The sequence below is a fragment of the Embiotoca jacksoni genome, unplaced genomic scaffold, assembly GCF_022577435.1.
Source record: "Embiotoca jacksoni isolate LCO1_2020_lvr unplaced genomic scaffold, fEmbJac1.0.p SCAF_13, whole genome shotgun sequence".
Lineage (NCBI taxonomy): Eukaryota > Metazoa > Chordata > Actinopteri > Embiotocidae > Embiotoca > Embiotoca jacksoni.
In genome coordinates this window covers 16,343,165-16,361,737 of record NW_027185263.1, presented here as the reverse complement: position 1 = coordinate 16,361,737, position 18,573 = coordinate 16,343,165, and the positions used below count along the sequence as shown (strand labels likewise).

Below are 18,573 nucleotides of genomic sequence, written 5' to 3'. Positions count from 1 at the left end.
TAGTGGAGTATTTTCAGTGTGGTATGAGTACTTTTACATTTGTAAATGACCTGAATCCTTCTTTCAACACAGATTTTAATATATTTTGATATGAAAATGTTACGATGCAGCATCATCTTATCGTTCGGTTTCCATGACGACACTATTAATGCTATAACAGTAAAAAGCACAGACAGACACACAGGAGAGTGGTTTGATAACTTTTATTTTACTAAAAAAAAAGGGGGAAAAAGTTCACATTGACATTTAGCCTCAATATTACAGTATATTGAAATTCTTCTCAAAGGAAGTAAAATACAACATTTTTTATTTTATTTTAATCTTATATTAAAAATATCAAATAGTACTCATCTAGCAGTGCTTACAGTATTTTAAGATATGTTGCAGGCTTGATAGCAGAAAGGTTGGCTTTGTACAGAGCAGAGATGTATATTTTTTTTTTTTTGCCAGTCTATTACTTGCAGGGGCCTCGCAACCTACCTTTGTGTTACCCGGCCTGGTTCGATCGACAAGCTGAACATGCAATGAGGGCAACTACACAAATCATCCTACAGATTATACCGGTGCAGTAAGACACTTGGAACAGGCTTTCAATGCAACAACAAGAGAGAAAAAAGAAGCTAAATGTTCCATTCGTTGTGTTTTTTTCTCCCCGACAGCCGTCATATCCACGAGTGCCCGTTCACCTCTACAACGTGATCTGAAATTAAATGGCCGACTTCCCGGTGATCTTTCCTGTACAGCTTACCAACAACCATGGATGTGGTGAAAAGAGAAAATCTGACTAAAATAACATCACTACCTGAATAAACTTCAAAAAAACAGACTCCTTAGAGCTTTTCTCTAGTTGCACAGAACTGTACAGGCACACATATTATATATATTTCAAATAAATAGGGCTAATTGGGCCGAGAATAAGTGGGGAGGGCAGCTCTCTTGTTTGTCAGCACAGAGAGATACAATCCCAGCCATTTATTAGGATGGCTTCCCAGCCACTTCTAAAGTTCTTATTGTCCCTTAAACGCACACACACAGACACACACACACACACACACACACACAAACACACTCAGTCACTCAGTCGAGTACATCCAACACCGTCACTCACACACCCCGGCCTCCTCCTCCACACGCACAAAGCCAAAAAGACAGAAAAAAGAAACGGAACAATATTAGAAAACATGAAAATGCCATTTTTCTGGAATGCCTCTGATCAGAAAGAAAAAAGAAAAAGAACAGAAAAGCAGGGTTTGAGTCGACTGAGATCATTAAACTGTGTCTGGAAAGGGCTTGACTAGATGACACCACCACACACGCCTGTAGGCATGGTCCTGTGCCACTGCACCAGGCTGTGGCCTCCGGATCCCCCCACCTCCCCCCTCCCCCCTCTGTCCCTTGACGTTTCCCGCCGTGGTCCCAGAATGCCTTGCGGTCTCGACGGTTCTGGCTTCCCTCACATTACAAACAGGACATGACACGAAATCTCCTTCACGACATCCCTGACGGTGCTCGACTCCATCTCTTCACAGGACGGGGTGGACGGGAGGGGGGTGTTTGGAAGAGGAGGGATTTGGTGGTGGTGGTGGCGGGGGGAGGGTGGAGAGGGTCTGTACAGTCGAGACGAGCTGCCTGCTGGGAGGGGGAGAGAGGTGAGGCAGGGTATTTGAGTGGCGGGGGCGCGAAGTTTGTACGGCGTCTCTCTCGTCTCCAGGTGAAGCCCTGAGGGAGGCGGGTGGCGGTTAGACGTCGGTGGAGAAGTAGAGCGTGTTGCGCTTGAGCTCGGCGAAGGAGATGGGAGGATGCTGCAGGTAGTAGAGCAGCACCTGGACCTGAGGACAGAAAGACAGGCTGTCTGAGGACAAACGCTTCACGTGACATCATGTCTGATTGACGCCTGATCACTATTTTGACATCATGCTGTCAGTTTTAGAACCACAATTAACTACAGAGGAAGTAAACAGGAACAACCACATTTACAACTTCATAGGTATTATTTTGTCCATATTTGTTTACATGTTTAAAATATGTTGAATCAGCAAATAGCCCTTCCTGTTTGCATTGTTCACATTGACATGCAGATAACTATCATTATATCATTTTAATACTGAGGGAATATTAAACATGTGATGATTCTCTGGAGATTCATGTAGTGTCGTTTTTAAAGTGTGACTTCCAAGCGAGGGGGGATCTGACTCGATCTGACTGGAAACCCAGCGATACTACGTCCCGCCCACTAATAGCAGAGACCTGACTGCACCACGGGCCTGTCAATCAAACAGACACGCAAACACAGCTTTTTGAAGCTTATTTACCGAATAAATGACGCAATTATTTTCAGATGGACCTCCAGAAAACTAAAAAGTATGAGCGACTTTAGCTAACAACACCAAAATAACTCCTGGAAAAAATTTATTAACTTTGAATTTTCCGAGACTAGTTGAATGGGAGTTTATGGAGCCTACCTCTAGTGGCACTCGGTGGTACTGCACCTTAAGGCGCTTCCGCATCTGCCTTATTTTAGAGACCCTAAAGCTACGTCCACTTTTATATACAGTCAGTGCTGAGAACCAGAGGACACTATGCCCCTCCCATCTATACCGGAAATACGACTGCACTCCAGGCATGTCAATCAAACAGACACGCCCCCACATCTGGTGGAGTCATTTTCAGAGGGACTGAATTTAGCTAGCGACACCATAATGACTTGATGAAAAAACCTTTCACTTAATGAGTTGATGCTTTTTGCTTTGGAATCTATTTTTTGGATCCAGCCCCTAGTGGCCCTCAGTGGTATTGCATCTTAAGGCACCTCTGCATTAGCTTCACTTTTCAGACCCAGAGACTACGTCTGTTTTTATAACAGTAGACGGGTACGAGTACGATTTTTAAAACAATCTTAATGTTGATTGCATGAATAGTTTTATCTCTCAGGTCACCTTCATTACTTTGTTCTCCCTCAAACTGGATGAGAACCAGACAGCTTTTATCTTCTCATGACTTTTTTTTCTCTCGGCGTAGAAATCAGTAAAGAACGTTTTCAAACTGAGGCAGTTTGTCTCTTCGGCTGAATCTAAAATGATAATTGTGGATTTTGTGGCGGACTAAATGTGTTTTTGTTACGAGCCGGCTGCTTTGATGTTGGACGACTGCCTAATTTAGCACTTTGCTCTGTTATGTCTCTGTGTTTTCCCTCGTTTCAATGCTCAGCGCCGTCTGCTTAATCACAACCTAAAAAATACTTACTGCTGACCTAAATGTGACTAATCTGCTAAAATAAAGTTACAAATATAAATTCCTTCAGCTTGTAGGGCAGGTTCTGATACTAAGCTCTGGAGAGGAAATTTAAAAGATGTGTTATACTTCATGACTGGAAAATCTGCTGACTGAAAACAGGTGAATTAGTCTAATGTTCCTCCTAAATGTCCCTTTGATGGGTTTCATCAGAAGGATGTGTGTGGAACATTTGATGTGACTCACTGTTTGTTGAACGCTGCTTACCAGGAAGATCTAATACGAGCTTTTACTCCTCAGAAGGAGAGAATCCATCACAAGCTCACCCAGAGGAAATCGTATTTGGGCAGCAGAAGCATCTTTCTTTGAGGTTTGACATTTTGTATACCGACTGCAGTAAACATTTGGAGTTTAAATAAGCTCCAATACAAACACTGAGCTTCACTGCATTGCACGCTGCCCCATTTATGATGATTTTCTCTGGATATTGTTTAATTTGCCAAGAAAAGACATTTGTGCGGAGGAAAGTCGTCTCTCCGCAGAGATGAATGGACGGCCCGCAGCCTGAATACAGCTTGGAGAGGAGAGCGCAGGGCCGTGGGTCACTTGGCGACGTGGGAGTAAAATTCATCCGGAAAACACGTGCAGCCACCGAGGAAATGCGCACGTGGGCACCAGTCTGCCGTTTATTCCACCGACTCGCAGAGGGAGGCCGACTCCGTTTCGACTGGGAACCAGCCGAGGAGGATCTGAGCGTTTTCAATGTGTAGATTTTTACTCCCCAGTTAATTCTGATTCAAACGTTTTTCCCGTACCTGTGCCATGACGTCATGGGACCAGATGTCCGAGGCGGACGTGATGTGCTGTGCCTTGGTGATCTCGGACTCTGAGGGCCTGAGCAGAGTGGGGCCGAACACGGTGGCCAGGTTGTGGAGGGACATCTTGTTGATGGGCTCCTTCTCGGCCACCCTGCAGGAACAACCGCCGACACGGTTAATACACGGAAGACATGTGACTTTTTCATTTGAAATGTAGACCGATATTTGACAACAGGACTGAACTGAAAACAAATCCACAAGGTTAAAGATTTAAACAGAATTTAATGACAAGACAAAAGATGATAAATCTAAGCTTCTTTTTTTTTAAATTATTTTTGATTGTGCTCTGTCGGTATAATCAGTGTTTCTCCAGGTGATTGAACCTCTAAAAACCTTTTATAAAAAAAAAAAATCCCGACTCTTTTCTCTCTTCTATTTATCACTCTGTCGCCTCCATCTGTTTGCTCTGCCTCTCTTTATGCTCTGTGTCCTTCTGTGTGTGTGTGTGTGTGTGTGTGTGTGTGTGTGTGTGTGTGTGTGTGTGTGTATGTGTGTGTATGTGTGTGTGTGTGTGTATGTGTATGTGTGTGTGTGTGTGTGTATGTGTGTATGTGTGTGTGTGTGTGTGTGTGTGTACCGTTTGAGGTGCTCCAGCAGAGTGAGGAAGGTCATGAGGTTGGGGTCGGGCAGAGAGCGCAGGAGGTGCATCATGCAGTTCTCCTTGGCTGCCGGGTCTGAGAGAGCTGCGAGGGACAGGAAAGACATGTCAGATCCAATTATGGACAGAGACGGCTTTTTAAACTTCAGCCCTCGTCGTCTCCAGCTGGTCAAGCAGAACTCCCTTCGTGAAACTCCACAACGGCCCACTGGTGACAAACGCACACACTTCCTGGGTTTAGTGTAAGGGCTGAAAGGTCGCACCTATGCCCTCCATGAAGGCGGGGTAGAGGCGGTCGGTGAGCAGAGGCTCCGGCAGCTCCCTGAAGTACAGCTTCAGCGTCCCAGCGATGGCGTTGATGTCCATGTCGCTCAGCATCATCAGGATGTCTTTGGTATCTACGGGTCACACACAGAGAAACACAGATTAGAAACCAAACATTATTAAAGCTTGACTCTGTCTGCAGGAATGATGGGATCTCTCACATCCGGGCCGAGACACACGCAGATGTGCTCAATGATACACACGGAAATCAAAGGTGATGTGGATCTCGGTGGGAAAAAAGCAGCTGTGAGTCTTATGTAACACAAACAGTCAGCTCAGGCTCCTCGTCTGTCCTGGAGTTCCCAGACAGACACTTCCTACACATCTCTTGGAAAACTCTGCCTGCAGCAAAGTCTCTCCATCTTAAAATACTAAAACCTGCTGGAATAATGAAATAATCGGAGCTTGAACTGACGTGATCTGGTCGAGTCTGACGGTTCAGGTTGTGAATTACAGACACTTACAAATGTAAATCACATCATATGTAGGATAATTGATGGTGCATTAAAAAGAGGCTTGAGTGAGGAAGGATGTCTCATTTTGTTAAATTCCTGCTGCTTCGACTTCTCTGTCCTCACGTTTCTGTATGTAGGCTTTACCGGTTTATTTATGTCATGTACGTGTTCATTTGCATATAGAGCGGAAAAGTGAGATCTGATCACATGGTCACTCGAGACGTGGAGATGCACGATAACGGCAGGTGTGAACAGGCTCGGAGAGGCAGTGTGTGGAGTCTTACTGGTGTCGAATGCTAATTTGAGGGCCTGGATATCCGTGGCCACCCCTGAGATCCTGTAGATTCCCACTTCGTCGATCCCCCTCTTCTCCACTTCCTCAATGCACTGACGGACTATGTAAGGCACCTTGGAGCGCTCGCGCCTGTAGAGAGAGACAGCGGTGAGCTTTTACTTCATTTTCAGGCCGTTGGCCTTTGATCTCCTTTTGTTCTCCGTGTCAGGAACGTGCTCACTTTGTAACCACGTTGATTTTGACTCCAAACACCCCGCTCTGCTTTTTGGACGGCGTTCTCTTCAAGCTGAGGTCCCGACTTGTAAACTTCATGGAGAACTCCACTTTGATCTGGTGATGAATAAACAGCATAGTTATAAACAGACTGCATCATGAAGAGCTGGTTTACACATTTATAAAAACCCAACATCTTCAAGCTCATCATTTCAACATTTGGACTTAAGTGTAAAATATACTGATTATTTTTCTCAAAAAAGCTTCAAACAAAACTCTTTATATTTAGAAACTAAGACTTTCTTTTCAAAAATCTATGTGTGTGTGAATTTCTGTACTGGAGGAAACAACACTTCCTGTATGCATGTGAAGGAATACAGTCATGTTAATTTGACCTTTGAATTAAATCAGAAGAGCTGGTCAACCAAACATAACACATCACATTTCTGTTTTCACAGTACATGTACTATAATGGAAGCTAAAAGTTCTTTCAGAGTTGAAACAGTTCGAGTCTCACCCCGTTCATCTCTATGACGTCCATGTGCCAGTTCTTGGACTGCACTGTCTGAGGGTCCAGCTGAAAGACACGACAAAGAAACACACTCGGTCAGATTTTTGCAAAAGTTTTGACCAAATAAGGAGACATGACTGAATTCATACAGACATGTTTCCCAGAGGAGGACACTGCTTTAATCACATCATCAGATAGCAGTTGTCACCAGGAAAAAAAACAACTTGCATTTCAATGTGATTGCATGATGGGAAACAACAGCAGAGCCACTAACTGAACATTTTCACTCACAAACAAAACAGATCGCTAAATTCCAACAAATGCACGGCAGCATTTTGAGGGTTTGACTATCTGGTACCACACCAGACTGGATTCAGGTTAGCAGTGCAAGGCCCGATTTTTCCTTCTCAGTGTGTGTTTGTCTCTATTTAATCGACCCGACGCCCCCCAGAAATCTCCAATGCAAAACTGCCTTCTTTTTATTTACTCAAATCTCCACAGGCAACAACTGGTGAAGTGAAGTAAATACTCGTGAAGACGCAGTCCAGCAGTGTGTGTGTGTGTGTGTGTGTGTGTGTGTGTGTGTGTGTGTGTGTGTGTGTGTGTGTGTGTGTGTTTGTGTGTGTGACGACTACAAGATCCCTGCAGGACTGCTGCTTCAGGACAGAGGTTGAAAAGCCTCTTGTAAGAAGTCTTTGATTTTTCGAAGTAATTTCTAAGAAATCTATTTTCCAAAAATGTGAGCAAAATCTACCAACAGTGGTGCCTGAGTGAATGGACTCTAAATTCCTGCTCGTCTGTACAAAAACACCACCTGGGTTTGGTGGAGGAGTTAAAAAGAATAAAGCTGTTCCCGCCCGGTCTCGAACCGAGGACCTTTCGCGTGTTAGGCGAACGTGATAACCACTACACTACGGGAACTGGCTGCCAGTTGCCCTCCTTCCACTAAACTGTGCCCTCTTTCTCCGAGCTTTGAAAATATTATCTCACACTATGTAAAGAATGTGAAATACATTACTGAAGGAATGTTTCTAACCTCAGGGGACCATGTCGGTGTTGGATGGCAGAGCTGTAACTGACACAGTTTAAAGGTGAAGGAGGTGCACTTTAAACCTTCACTACGTCCAGAGTCCAGCTGTCATCGTGTCCTGTGCCGAGGGAAAGCTGCTTTACAACAATCCCGTCTCCGAGTCTACTTTGGGAAAGAATGATGCCGTTTCTGTTTCCCACATTGGCCCTCCGAAGTTTCTCGGGGGCCCGACAAGGGCTCCAGATTGGCTCGACTCCGCTGCACACATTCTCAAAGTCTGGATCACACGTCCACGATGCCCTCGGACACATGAGAGATGGCAGCTGGCTGTTGTTTTAAGTCTCCTGGAGTCTGCACCGGCTGTGTGAGGCCACAGCAGCTAATGCCTTTTTTATAGGCTGCTTCAGCGTCTGCACAGCGCAGTTATGTCATCCTCAACTCTGCACAGTCAAGTTCTCAACTCAGAGGGAAATCATGTTTGCTACACACTTCTCTTATTGTCAGCAATAAGCTGCAACCATTAAAAGGCTGCAGTGAGTGCATTTCATTACCTCGTAAAAAGGCCATTTGGCACCACTTTCACGCAGTTCCTATTATCGTTAAAGCCTGCTTTCCCAGCAGGCGTCGGGTCTGAGACGAGGGACAAGCAATCACCTCAATTGGGTCTTTACACAGCTACTGGCATGAAGGGGAACTGGGCAGAGATCCAGGACTCATGCACTGATGAGGCCTCCTGTAGGCCCTCACTGAAAGAAAGAAAGAAAAAAAAATTCCTCCCACATATTTCCTCCTGGTCACTCTGCTAATTTAAAAAAAAAAACCTGATTAAAAATGAATGTACTCAAATAGGGTTGTAAAAACAAAGAGGATCCATTACAGGCTGTTCGTACACTCAGTGACCCTTCACGGACTTGTATCCTCAAATGGGCTCCCGTTTATTAAAAAATACTTAAGGCAGGAACTCGCCCCCCCCTCCTTCTGCTTTCCTGGGAAATAAAGGACTTTGGCACGAAGAAAACTTCGACCGACTTAGTTTATACTGAAGGTTACATTCAGAACGAAGTACAAAATGTGAGGAGAAGGGCTAAATTAGAAGAAACAGGTGAGGTGGAAATGAGTTGCGACTTATCGGACAATGTGTCCAGTCAGCTGCTTTAGATCCTGATTGACGGCCCAGTCAGGGAGCAGCAGGTACCAGAGCAGAGACTTGGCAAGCAAAGGTACCTGGGAAATCAAGAAATACAGCTTGTTTTACTCGTCAGAATTCAGATCTGGAGGTGGACATCGGGAGGAAATGACACTGAGGAACTATTTGTGTTTTTACGGAAAAAAATAAGATGCAGAGCGTAGAATCTAGTTGAAGGCCTCACTTCTGGCAGACTTACTTTATATAAACCCTGAAGAGCAGCTTTTCTTTACTCCCCTTTCATCTCAGCCCAGAGGCGAAAAGTACAACGACCAATTTCCTTCCCTCGGCATGCTTCAAGGGGATTTCGAGCATCTACTTCATGTGTTCGCAGTCATGCACACGTCAAATAAAAGATAAAACTCTCTCTTCTCTCTTTTTTTTTTTAAGAGACATCCTCAAGCTTATATGGTTCTGATTAGGATCGCATCTCTCCGGAGTCAAAGCTCTCTTTGTTGGACCGTGAAACCTATAATGTCCACATGATTGAGGAGAGGCCGGATCGGACTGCAGCCCGAGGCGCAGCACATACTATAGAGAATACGATGTGTGCTGGATGTGTCTGTTCTGAGGACGGAGTGGTTCAGCCGGTGTGTTGCTCTGTTATATGAGAACTCATTGTTCTGTGTGAGCACCACATTTGGGGCTCAGCTGGTTACCGTGCTGCCCGTTTACCTTCTCCCAGCGGTGTGTATGGACCTTTAAACCTGACCTCCATACGCTCACACACACTTCTCATCTCACCGCTCCTCTCTGTGTTTGAACATGTGGAGGCCATGTGATGTGACCCGTTTGTAGACTGGACAGAAAATTCACGTTTGATTTCAGTGTCTTCTCCGGACTCTCTGTCAGTCATGGTAGAAATGTTAATGCCAAGAGTCTTGGCAGCCGGGTTGTAAATCCAGTGTGGACTCCATCCCGACTCATCGAACACAGCTGATAAGATAAGTCACGTTTTTGCAGAAAAACATGCACTTGGTGCACCCTTTAAATATTTTGCAACAAAGCGTGAAACGGGGACTTGGCAGGGAGGAAAACTCCATCAAGTTAGTTTCCCTACAGTTTTATTTGGCTTTAAAAAGACTCAGTGAGCAATCAGGACCTTTTATTTGGGTTGTTTCTCCTTTCGTTCGCTTTTCCGAAAATTTTATTGTCAAGAGTGTCCTAATAAGAAAGTGACATTTACAAATCATTAAAAGGGCATAATGCTGAGTCTGACATGATAAATAAACGAAACTGATGTGGTAATCTGTGGGAAATATAACCGTGCACACATAAGAAGCTCCATTCTTGACTAACAGCAAACGATAAACAGAGTAAGGGAACCTATTCCTTCTGGGTTTGTCTGTTTTTACATACATTAAAAATTAAAAACAGCTGTTCCCGCCCGGTCTCGAACCGAGGACCTTTCGCGTGTTAGGCGAACGTGATAACCACTACACTACGGGAACCGACTGGCTGCAGCTCCCCCCGCTCTGCACACATAATCCCGCACTCCCTCACTGGCACGCAGCCTTCGAGCAGCGCTGCTGCAACACATCAGACTGACAGCAACAACAGCCCGACACAGAGGGACACTCAGAGGCCGGCTCCCCTCCAGAGCTCTTTACATTTCCTCCACAACACACAGGAGACGAGCTGCACTGCAGCAGCAGGAAAACAACTGTCAGAGGTCCTGATTTGTAAAAAGAGTAAAAGCAGTAGCTGTCGTGCAGGAACCGTGCATGAGTGACCCCGGGAACCCATGTGAAGAAATGCATCCATCAGAAAAGTATACATGAAAGCATTCTTGGCTGACAAGCGAGTGACAAATGAACATTTGCATTTAAATGGTTGAAATGAGACAGTTTACAAGGTAACATAATTCAAATACAAGTAAAAATCCTTCACTTAGACGTCCTGAACGGTGAGAAATTTTGCACATTTATGTTGTTTAGATTTCATAATTAGGTTGCAAGAGTGCAGTTTGGACACTTGTTTGTTCTGTACTAATATGAATATGAACGCTGATTTATATTGATCGACAGGAGAGTCGGAGTGTTCTGAAATAGCAGAAGAGGTTGCACCAAACAATCACTGACCAAAATGAAGAGTAAAGTCTTTCATAATAAAATCCCCACACACTTAATTAGACTATTATTGCTGCTGGAGAGTTAATGCATGCTGGTGAAAACACTCCAAAAAGCAGAACTTGATCTTTTGATATGCTAAATTAATGACTTGCTGTTTAATTTGTCCTTTGTGTTTCATCGCAGATTTCCACTGCTGCTGCTCTCTGGCTGATTAAATATTCATTCAGCTGCAGAAAGCTTTTTATTAGTCCTTTAATTAGAACGGAGCTCCCGCTGCGCGGCTCCTTGGTTTGAGCAGGATTACAGGAGGTGTTCGTGCAGGGATTGAGACTTTTTTTTTTAGCGCCTGCTAACACATCATCACACTGCAGTATGTTTGCTTCACGGAACAGAAGCAGCGCCACTATTTTTAGACTCATGAAACAACATAAGCATAATGTTTACATGCTCATCAGTAGCGTCTCTTTACTCAACAGCTGCTGATGTCACCGTGGCCATGGGAGGTCTCTTGACTTGGTTGCCATGTTGCCGTTTCCCCTCACTTCCCAGTTTGAGCCAATCGGCGGGCATTTTGCGGCCGGCTCAGAGTTGTGATTTGCAGAGTGGTCGTGCATCTCTGCCGGCGGTGTATGTGTGTGTGTGTGTGTGCGTGCGTGTGTGTGTGTGTGTGTGTGTGTGTGTGTGTGTGTGTGTGTGTGTGTGTGTGTGTGTGTGTGTGTGATTCTCTGATAGTGCCCGTAAACAGCGACACACAGATGAGTACTACACTTATGCAACATGACCCTGCCTGTAGCCTCAATGAGTAAGAGCGCTGATGCACACAGAATAAATTTAACAGTAGAAAAATGAGTCAAATATTTCTTCACTGATCTGAATTTTAGTCGAACACAAGCACTTCCTTCATTCAATGGTTCTTTTTTTTCATGTAATTTCTTCATTATGTTGCTTCACAATTGATAGAATTGATATCGGCTCAACAACGGATGCTCAACTCTCTTCTCCAAATAAAAAAAGCATGAGAAATGAGTTCAGGAACTATTTCTTCTGCCTCCCTGGATGTTACTGAGAACTGTCAACTCCCATCTCAGTCCTTCAACTATCACATGAAACACTGCTTTGTTCCATTGTCATACAGACCAACCACCAAATTTCTGATTTAATGTGGTGCCGCAGTGACAGAGCTCACATCTGCTACCAGGAGGGATCCGAGAGGCAGTTTTGTCCCGTGATAAACCTCTCATACTTCTTTTGGACGGAGCTGCAATGTTGTTTTTATACTCGTCAGCCTTACGGGAACATTACGTAGTTGTAGACTAGCTCATGACCTCCCTTGTTCAAGTCATTTGTGATCCTTAGCACTGACAGCATGTACCATTTGTAAGGCATTAGATCATCTCCATGTAGCAGAGGTTCCACTCAAACTCAAATTCTCTGACTTTTACAGTCTAAAAAGTTTAATTTCCACGACCAATAATGAAGTGGAAAACTGTCCATCTTTGTGCTGATCAGACAAAACCAGTCACAATATTTTATTACCAGCAATTTGGTAGCTTTATTTACTGGTTCAGAATTTTTTTAACTGCTTAAAGAGTAAACTGAGCAAAATATTTCTTATTAAGTAAGAAATAATTTAATGAATTTCCTCAGGCTGTACCGACTAAAGATTCTCCTCCACTGAGCTGCAGCAGAGCAGTGATGGGGGCAGCATGAAGTGGCTGTGAAGGGTTCCCTCTCCCATATTTTAACAGATCACTGGTAGTTTTACAAACTTTACATCTGGCTTTTCTACCGTCTACTCACTCATCATCGTTTTGTAGCCAAAGCTCTTGAAATTTACATTTTCCTGCATGTTTGCCTTCATTAGCAGCTGCAGGAAATAACACAGCGACTGATGTCATTGTTGACCAGCGAAGATAAAATTACTCAAGAAAACAAGTGAAATAACGCGATATAGAAAAATACTTCATGGAAAATATGACATTTTGATAAATGCTAAACATGCTACAAACAAAACTCCACAATATTCCATGACTTGTCCTAAAAAATGATCAAATCGCCTGACTTTCCATGTCTGGAATAAACTTTTTATAATTCCATTATATTCCAGAAATTCCAAGACTGGCAGAAACCCCTGATGTTCGTTTGCTTAGTGGAGTCCAGAAAGTAACTTTTACTACAAAAGAAGTATGATGTGACGTTTCTGAAGCAGGATCAGAGGAAGTCTTACTGCAGCTCGATGGAACAGTCACAACGTTTTTTGGGTGAGTTTTGATTCCTCAGATCAACAATGAGCTGAAAATGTAACATCTTCCTTGTTCGGTCATTTTAGAAAACTAAACAAAACAAATGCAAATGAACAGATTATTTCAATGGTCTTTGACTACGACAGATAAATGTGTCAAATTCCTGAATTCACGTGGTAACCTAAAGTCACCCTCTTCATGTACAACCTGCTTCATGTCCTTCACTTATCCCTGAACAATGTTAGAGCATGTGTTGAACCCCCCCCCCCACTCCCACCTAACTACATAATTAATGCCTGGGTGTCACCCACAGAGATTAAAGCCACCCTGCATATGGCCCGCTGTACAGCCAGAAACAGGGGGGGCACTGCTGGTATCAACCTGAGAACGCTTCCCTGACCTGCCGCCCCTCTTCTGCAGCTCATTAACCAATCACAGCTCCTGCGCGTGGGGGATGGATTGGGGCCAATAAAGGGCCAGGCCCTGCGGTGGAGACAGACGGAGATTTATGTGGCCTATATAAAAAGGCCATTAGGGGACTAGCTGGCATTTTAGGCAGGCAGGAGGGATGAGGACCTAATATCTAATCTGCACTAATCAACATACTTAAATGCAAGAGTATAATTTCGTGTGTGGGCTAAAATGCGGCGGGGGCGAGGGGTGGGATGAGCGAAGTGGAGGGCACACGATAATGGTTGCATCTGATTCTCTTCCGAGGCTAAACCGGCCCGGCAGCTCCATTGTTCTCCCCGCTAAGCTGGCACAAAGTCCACAAAGAAAATAAAACCAAACCTGCCCAGAAAACAGGTCATCAAACACACTGTCCAAAAAAACCAACCCAGTAACAGCTTCATCATCATTTGTTCTTTTGCTGCGACGCATCACATACATTATGTCTGCTTCTAGTCCAATTAGTGTTCCCAGTCAGCCTCCCATCTCATCACGCCGTGTCTTAATTAGGTGCCGCTTCAGGCTGAGAGAGGGAGGACAAATCCCCGGAGTGTTTCTGCACCCTCACGCATCCTTTAACATCCACATTCCTCTAAACACTCAGGAAAATTACACGATGAAGGCCACGGATGCAGACAGAAAGAAAAAAAAACCCATTATGCCCTGCAGTCTGCTCTCCCTGCCCCCCTTCAATAATAACTCCTCATCACGAGAATCTGCCTGTTGTAGAAACATACATTTCATGTTTGGATTGATTTTAAAGGCAAAATAAAGCTCAGTTCCACTTGATCATAGTGAAGCTGATTAAAGCTCTAAAATGATTAAATTAAGATGACAAAAAAAGGGATAAAAATAAATTATGTCCAAATGTTTTTTTTACAGAAATATGTACAATGAAAAACAGTGTATTAACCCTTTCCTCTCTGACACATAAATAGCTCATTTGTCAGGTGACTGCTTCAGATAATGATAGTAGGTTATTTATCATTATCGCCTTTCCACCTTTAAACAGACATGCAGCTGATACGATCAAAAGGCAACCAAGCACAAGTTTACTCATAAAAAGCCGCCATTCAAAGCCTCATTCACAAAGAATGAATGGAGGAGTGGATGGGAGTGAACAGGGGTTCCTTGAGCTGGGTGGCAGGATCACATCTGACAGTGAAGCTGACAAAATGTGACAGTAATAAAAATACAGAAATCCCTTTAATCATGCTCCTTGATGGGGACGCGTGTGCAGAGGGGAGAGGAGCGGATCAATACAAGGACCTACGGGTCAATTCAGTAGTCTGGGCTCAGTTTGTAATCCCTGTTTTATTCCGCTCAATACGAGCAGCGGTCAGCTTTCCTCGGGCTTCTGTTGAATAATGGAAAGCACGAAGGCAGAGGTCAACCCGACTCTCAACGTGGACTTTTTGTTCTGAGGCTATTTATTATGCACACAAATTGCTGGCGATGCACTCTTGATGAAGATGAGGAGGACTGCTGGATAAACATGTGCAAACAGTGAAAAACAGAGTTTATATCTCCCTTAGTCAGTTTCAGCTTCACGTGTGGAGCTATGCACCAAATCACTGCTTCACTGCTGTTTTTCACATACAAGAAGCATCTGAAGGAAAAAAAAAAAAAAAAAAAGAGCCCCTCTGCAGCTCCTACAAATGAGTCACACAATCCAGAAGCTGCATTTAAACTGTGCCACACCAGGCCTGAGTGTGCCTGCACCCATCTGTGGGTAACAGATCCCTCAACACACAGGTAATTCAGTCCAACCTGAACGTTTCTACCAAATGACAATAATCACCCTTTTCTGAATGAACCTCAGTCTTATAACAGCACACACAGAGGCCTCTATTGTTCTATCCAATTTTGTTCTAAATGTAAAGAGAATTAGGAAAGACAAACATCTCTGACCTACTATAATTTACCAAAACACTTACTGACTCCTGTGAAGCATAAAAACAGATTATGGTCAAAGAGATGTTTATTGTTTATAATGAACAAAACTGACAATAATTTGCTACAAAACGAACAAATGTGACTGTTTCTTTAAAACTTGTGTTTGAGAGGTTGTGTGGAATAATGTGACCGTTAATTAGAGGTAGAAAAAAAGACATTAAATGTGCTTCAAATGCCAAAGGGGCATTAGATCAGTTCAGCCAGAGGATGGCGTTACCTAAAATGACCAGCAGAGGGAGCTGGTCGGACAGAGAAACATCTCTGATAACCACGATGATTTAGTTGGAAATGTCAACACTGGCAGCTTTAAATGAGAAATAAAGAGGCTAGTGGATGTAGAAAGTCACAGTAATGAGACAATCTGAAGCAGGAAGTTGTTATTTTCATACTAAACGGTGGTTTCTAGAGTGATAGTGATTTCCTCATTTAACAGTCAAGTATCAAGGCAAATAAAAAAAACCTTAATATTTGTTCTGTTTACCTAAAAATGTACATCCTCTTCCATCAAAAGCAGGTCTGATTCATCCTCCATCACACTTCATGCTTGATTTACAGAATATTAAATCTACTTTTTAAAGCTGAAATATAGAGATTAGTAAAAAAATATTTACAGTATGAATCATATCAACATAGATACGAGTTATATGAGGCTAAATGGCAAAAAAAGAAACCCTGAATTAACTCATTACTTTGTGTAACAGCAGGTCGCAGTTTAGCCATCAGTACTGCAGTCAATGGAGCCATCAGATAAGAACAATAGTCAACTCTACTCAAAGACACACACACACACACACACACACACACACACACACACACACACACACACACACAGAAGGACACAGAGCATAAAGAGAGGCAGAGCAAACAGATGGAGGCGACAGAGTGATAAATAGAAGAGAGAAAAGAGAGAAAACAGCCTGTGTACGTATGTGATGTGTGTGTGTGTGTGTGTGTGTGTGTGTGTGTGTGTGTGTGTGTGTGTGTGTGTCAGCCAGAGACCTTTTGTCTGAGCAGCTTGCTGCGGACGCGGCCCCATAGCTTGGCCCCGGTGTTGGTGTGCCTCTTGAGCACAGGGGTCTGCGGCTGGCTGGACAGGTTCTGCTGGTTCTGGTCCACGCAGCAGTGCTGCTCCAGACGCTCGCACACCGAGTTCAAGTTTACATCCGATACCAATATCTCCGTCATCCCAAAGCCTCTGAATCCCCCCTTCCACCGAAACACAGGTGGAGGAAGTACGGCGCTTACGATGAGGAGGGGGAGGAGAAGAAGGAGGACGGATCCCCACGTAACCTCTTACTGATTGCCGGACCAGGTGCTGGAGAGTCTCTCCAGGAATTCACCAGCACAAAAAAACAACAACCTCACTTCAAAATAGCAAAGAGTGATGAGAGGGAGGAGAACAAGATGCTGCCATGGTCTCCCTGATAAGCCTGATAACAAATCCACGTCTGTGCGTAGGCTGCCAGCATCTCCTAGCTCTGCAAATCTGACTTCCACAACAGCAAACACAGATTCAGAGCGCTGGAGCAAGGCAGAGAGAGAGAGAGGAGAGAGAGAGAGAGAGAGGAGAGAGAGAGAGAGAGAGGGAGAGGGAAAGAGAGGGAAGGAGAGAGAGAGAGAGAGAGAGAGAGAGAGAGAGAGAGGGAGTGAGAGAGAGCGAGAGAGAGAGGGAGGGAGGGAGGGAGGGAGTGAGCTCCTGTTGTCACTGAGCGGCCCTGGTTCTCCAGATGTTGATGGACACACCTCCGAAGAGGGGAGGGGAGGCGAGGGGAAGGGGAAGGGGGAGGGGAGAGGAGGGGAGGGGAGGGGAGGGGATGGGAGAGCAATAAACACTCAATGAGAAATGTGCAGAGAGTGAAGGAGGAAAGAGCTAAATTCTGGACTGTGTTTTGTTCAGTGCTTTTGACCCTTTGTCAACCTTTCCCAGAGCTGGTCAGCGCAGGACGCGAGTTTATGATGAGGAGAAAGAGGCCTGGAAAGTGGGAAACTTTAACCTGGGCAGGTAATCAGCGATACAGACATATTTGCTTGCTGATAAAATGTCAAAAACACACACAAAGAAGAGATCTAAGAGGATTTAAAAGCTTCTGAATCGTCATACAGCATCTGACAGGTTCCACTCCTCTGATTCTCCCTCCACTCGCCGTGAATATGCGTGCGTATTTTTTTTACACTACAATGCTTTAACCCTTTTTCACCGAGCCCGTCTGTTGACATTGGAAAAGTCACTCAGAAGGCATCCGCACGCACGCACACCCTGAGAGACGCAGAGCGAATCACCATGTTTATTCAACAGGACAGCCAGAGCCGGCTGCTCTTAACAGCCCTATTCCTCCGTATAATGGATCAATACGGGCGCAAGGGAGTCTGTGTATGCCTGTCAAACTCCATCTCCATCCGCTGTGTCCCATCCCATTTGAATTAGAGGGAGGAACAAATATATATATATATATATTCTGCTGGGGAAAGGTTACAGACACGAGGCTGCATCCTAAACATCCCTCAGACCGGTGACACAGACGGAGCGGAGCTGTGATTCAGAGTCGGTGTCCTCTGATAAGAAGACTGCTGATTGGACAGTGATTCATGAAGAGAGGAGCGCGTCTGCTGAAGTGGTGGCAAACAGCTTTGTTTACTGGGATGGATAGCGAGATGTCCTCTGAAATAAACTGTTCCTCTGACAGTAAAAAGACCAATAAAGTCACAAAATTATTGGTTATTCATAAACTAGATGACGGACGAATGGTTTGACGAATATTTCTTCTATTGCATCGTCTCAAAGGAGAATTAGTGTAACAGATTAGATTCAGAGGTCACTTTTAAGTAACCGCACTTTACAGTAACAAGCCAAAGGAGTCATCACGAGGCGCCTCAGATAGCAGCAGACAGTACAATACACCGTGGTGTAAAAACATGCTGTGTGGTGAAGATAAGCCAGCGAGCAGATAGGAAGGGTGAGCAGGACGGACGGGATGTCTGACTTTGTGACCGAAAGTTGAAGGAGGAGGAGGAGGAGGAAGAAGAGGGTTTGTATGGACGAGACCTCAGCCAACCCTCACCACAGAGTATTTTTAACTCTCAGGGTCCGTAACTATGAGACATACACACTCCATGCGTCACATCTTGGAAAG

General features: G+C 44.4%; 1 protein-coding gene and 2 non-coding genes across 6 annotated transcripts in view; all 3 read right to left on the bottom strand.

Moving 5' to 3' along the window:
• Positions 1 to 188: 188 nt before the first annotated feature.
• The window catches only part of abr (ABR activator of RhoGEF and GTPase), a 138,914-nt gene continuing 120,529 nt past the window's right edge, over positions 189 to 18,573 (bottom strand). For 3 of the 4 annotated variants that reach the window (XM_069146921.1, XM_069146922.1, XM_069146923.1), the window contains 7 exons: positions 6,512 to 6,571; positions 6,002 to 6,111; positions 5,771 to 5,910; positions 4,971 to 5,105; positions 4,687 to 4,792; positions 4,047 to 4,200; positions 189 to 1,829 (listed from right to left, as the gene is read on the bottom strand). In XM_069146921.1, coding sequence (XP_069003022.1) covers positions 1,740 to 1,829; positions 4,047 to 4,200; positions 4,687 to 4,792; positions 4,971 to 5,105; positions 5,771 to 5,910; positions 6,002 to 6,111; positions 6,512 to 6,571 — 795 coding nt within the window. In that variant the 3' untranslated portion in view covers positions 189 to 1,739. Of the gene's footprint in view, positions 1,830 to 4,046; positions 4,201 to 4,686; positions 4,793 to 4,970; positions 5,106 to 5,770; positions 5,911 to 6,001; positions 6,112 to 6,511; positions 6,572 to 16,441; positions 16,954 to 18,573 lie in introns of those variants that run through there. The other variant, XM_069146924.1, reaches the window with a different exon arrangement.
• On the bottom strand, positions 7,354 to 7,426 carry trnav-aac (transfer RNA valine (anticodon AAC)). Its single transcript has one exon. It is a non-coding gene; the product is annotated as a tRNA-Val (tRNA).
• Positions 10,100 to 10,172, bottom strand: trnav-aac (transfer RNA valine (anticodon AAC)). Its single transcript has one exon. It is a non-coding gene; the product is annotated as a tRNA-Val (tRNA).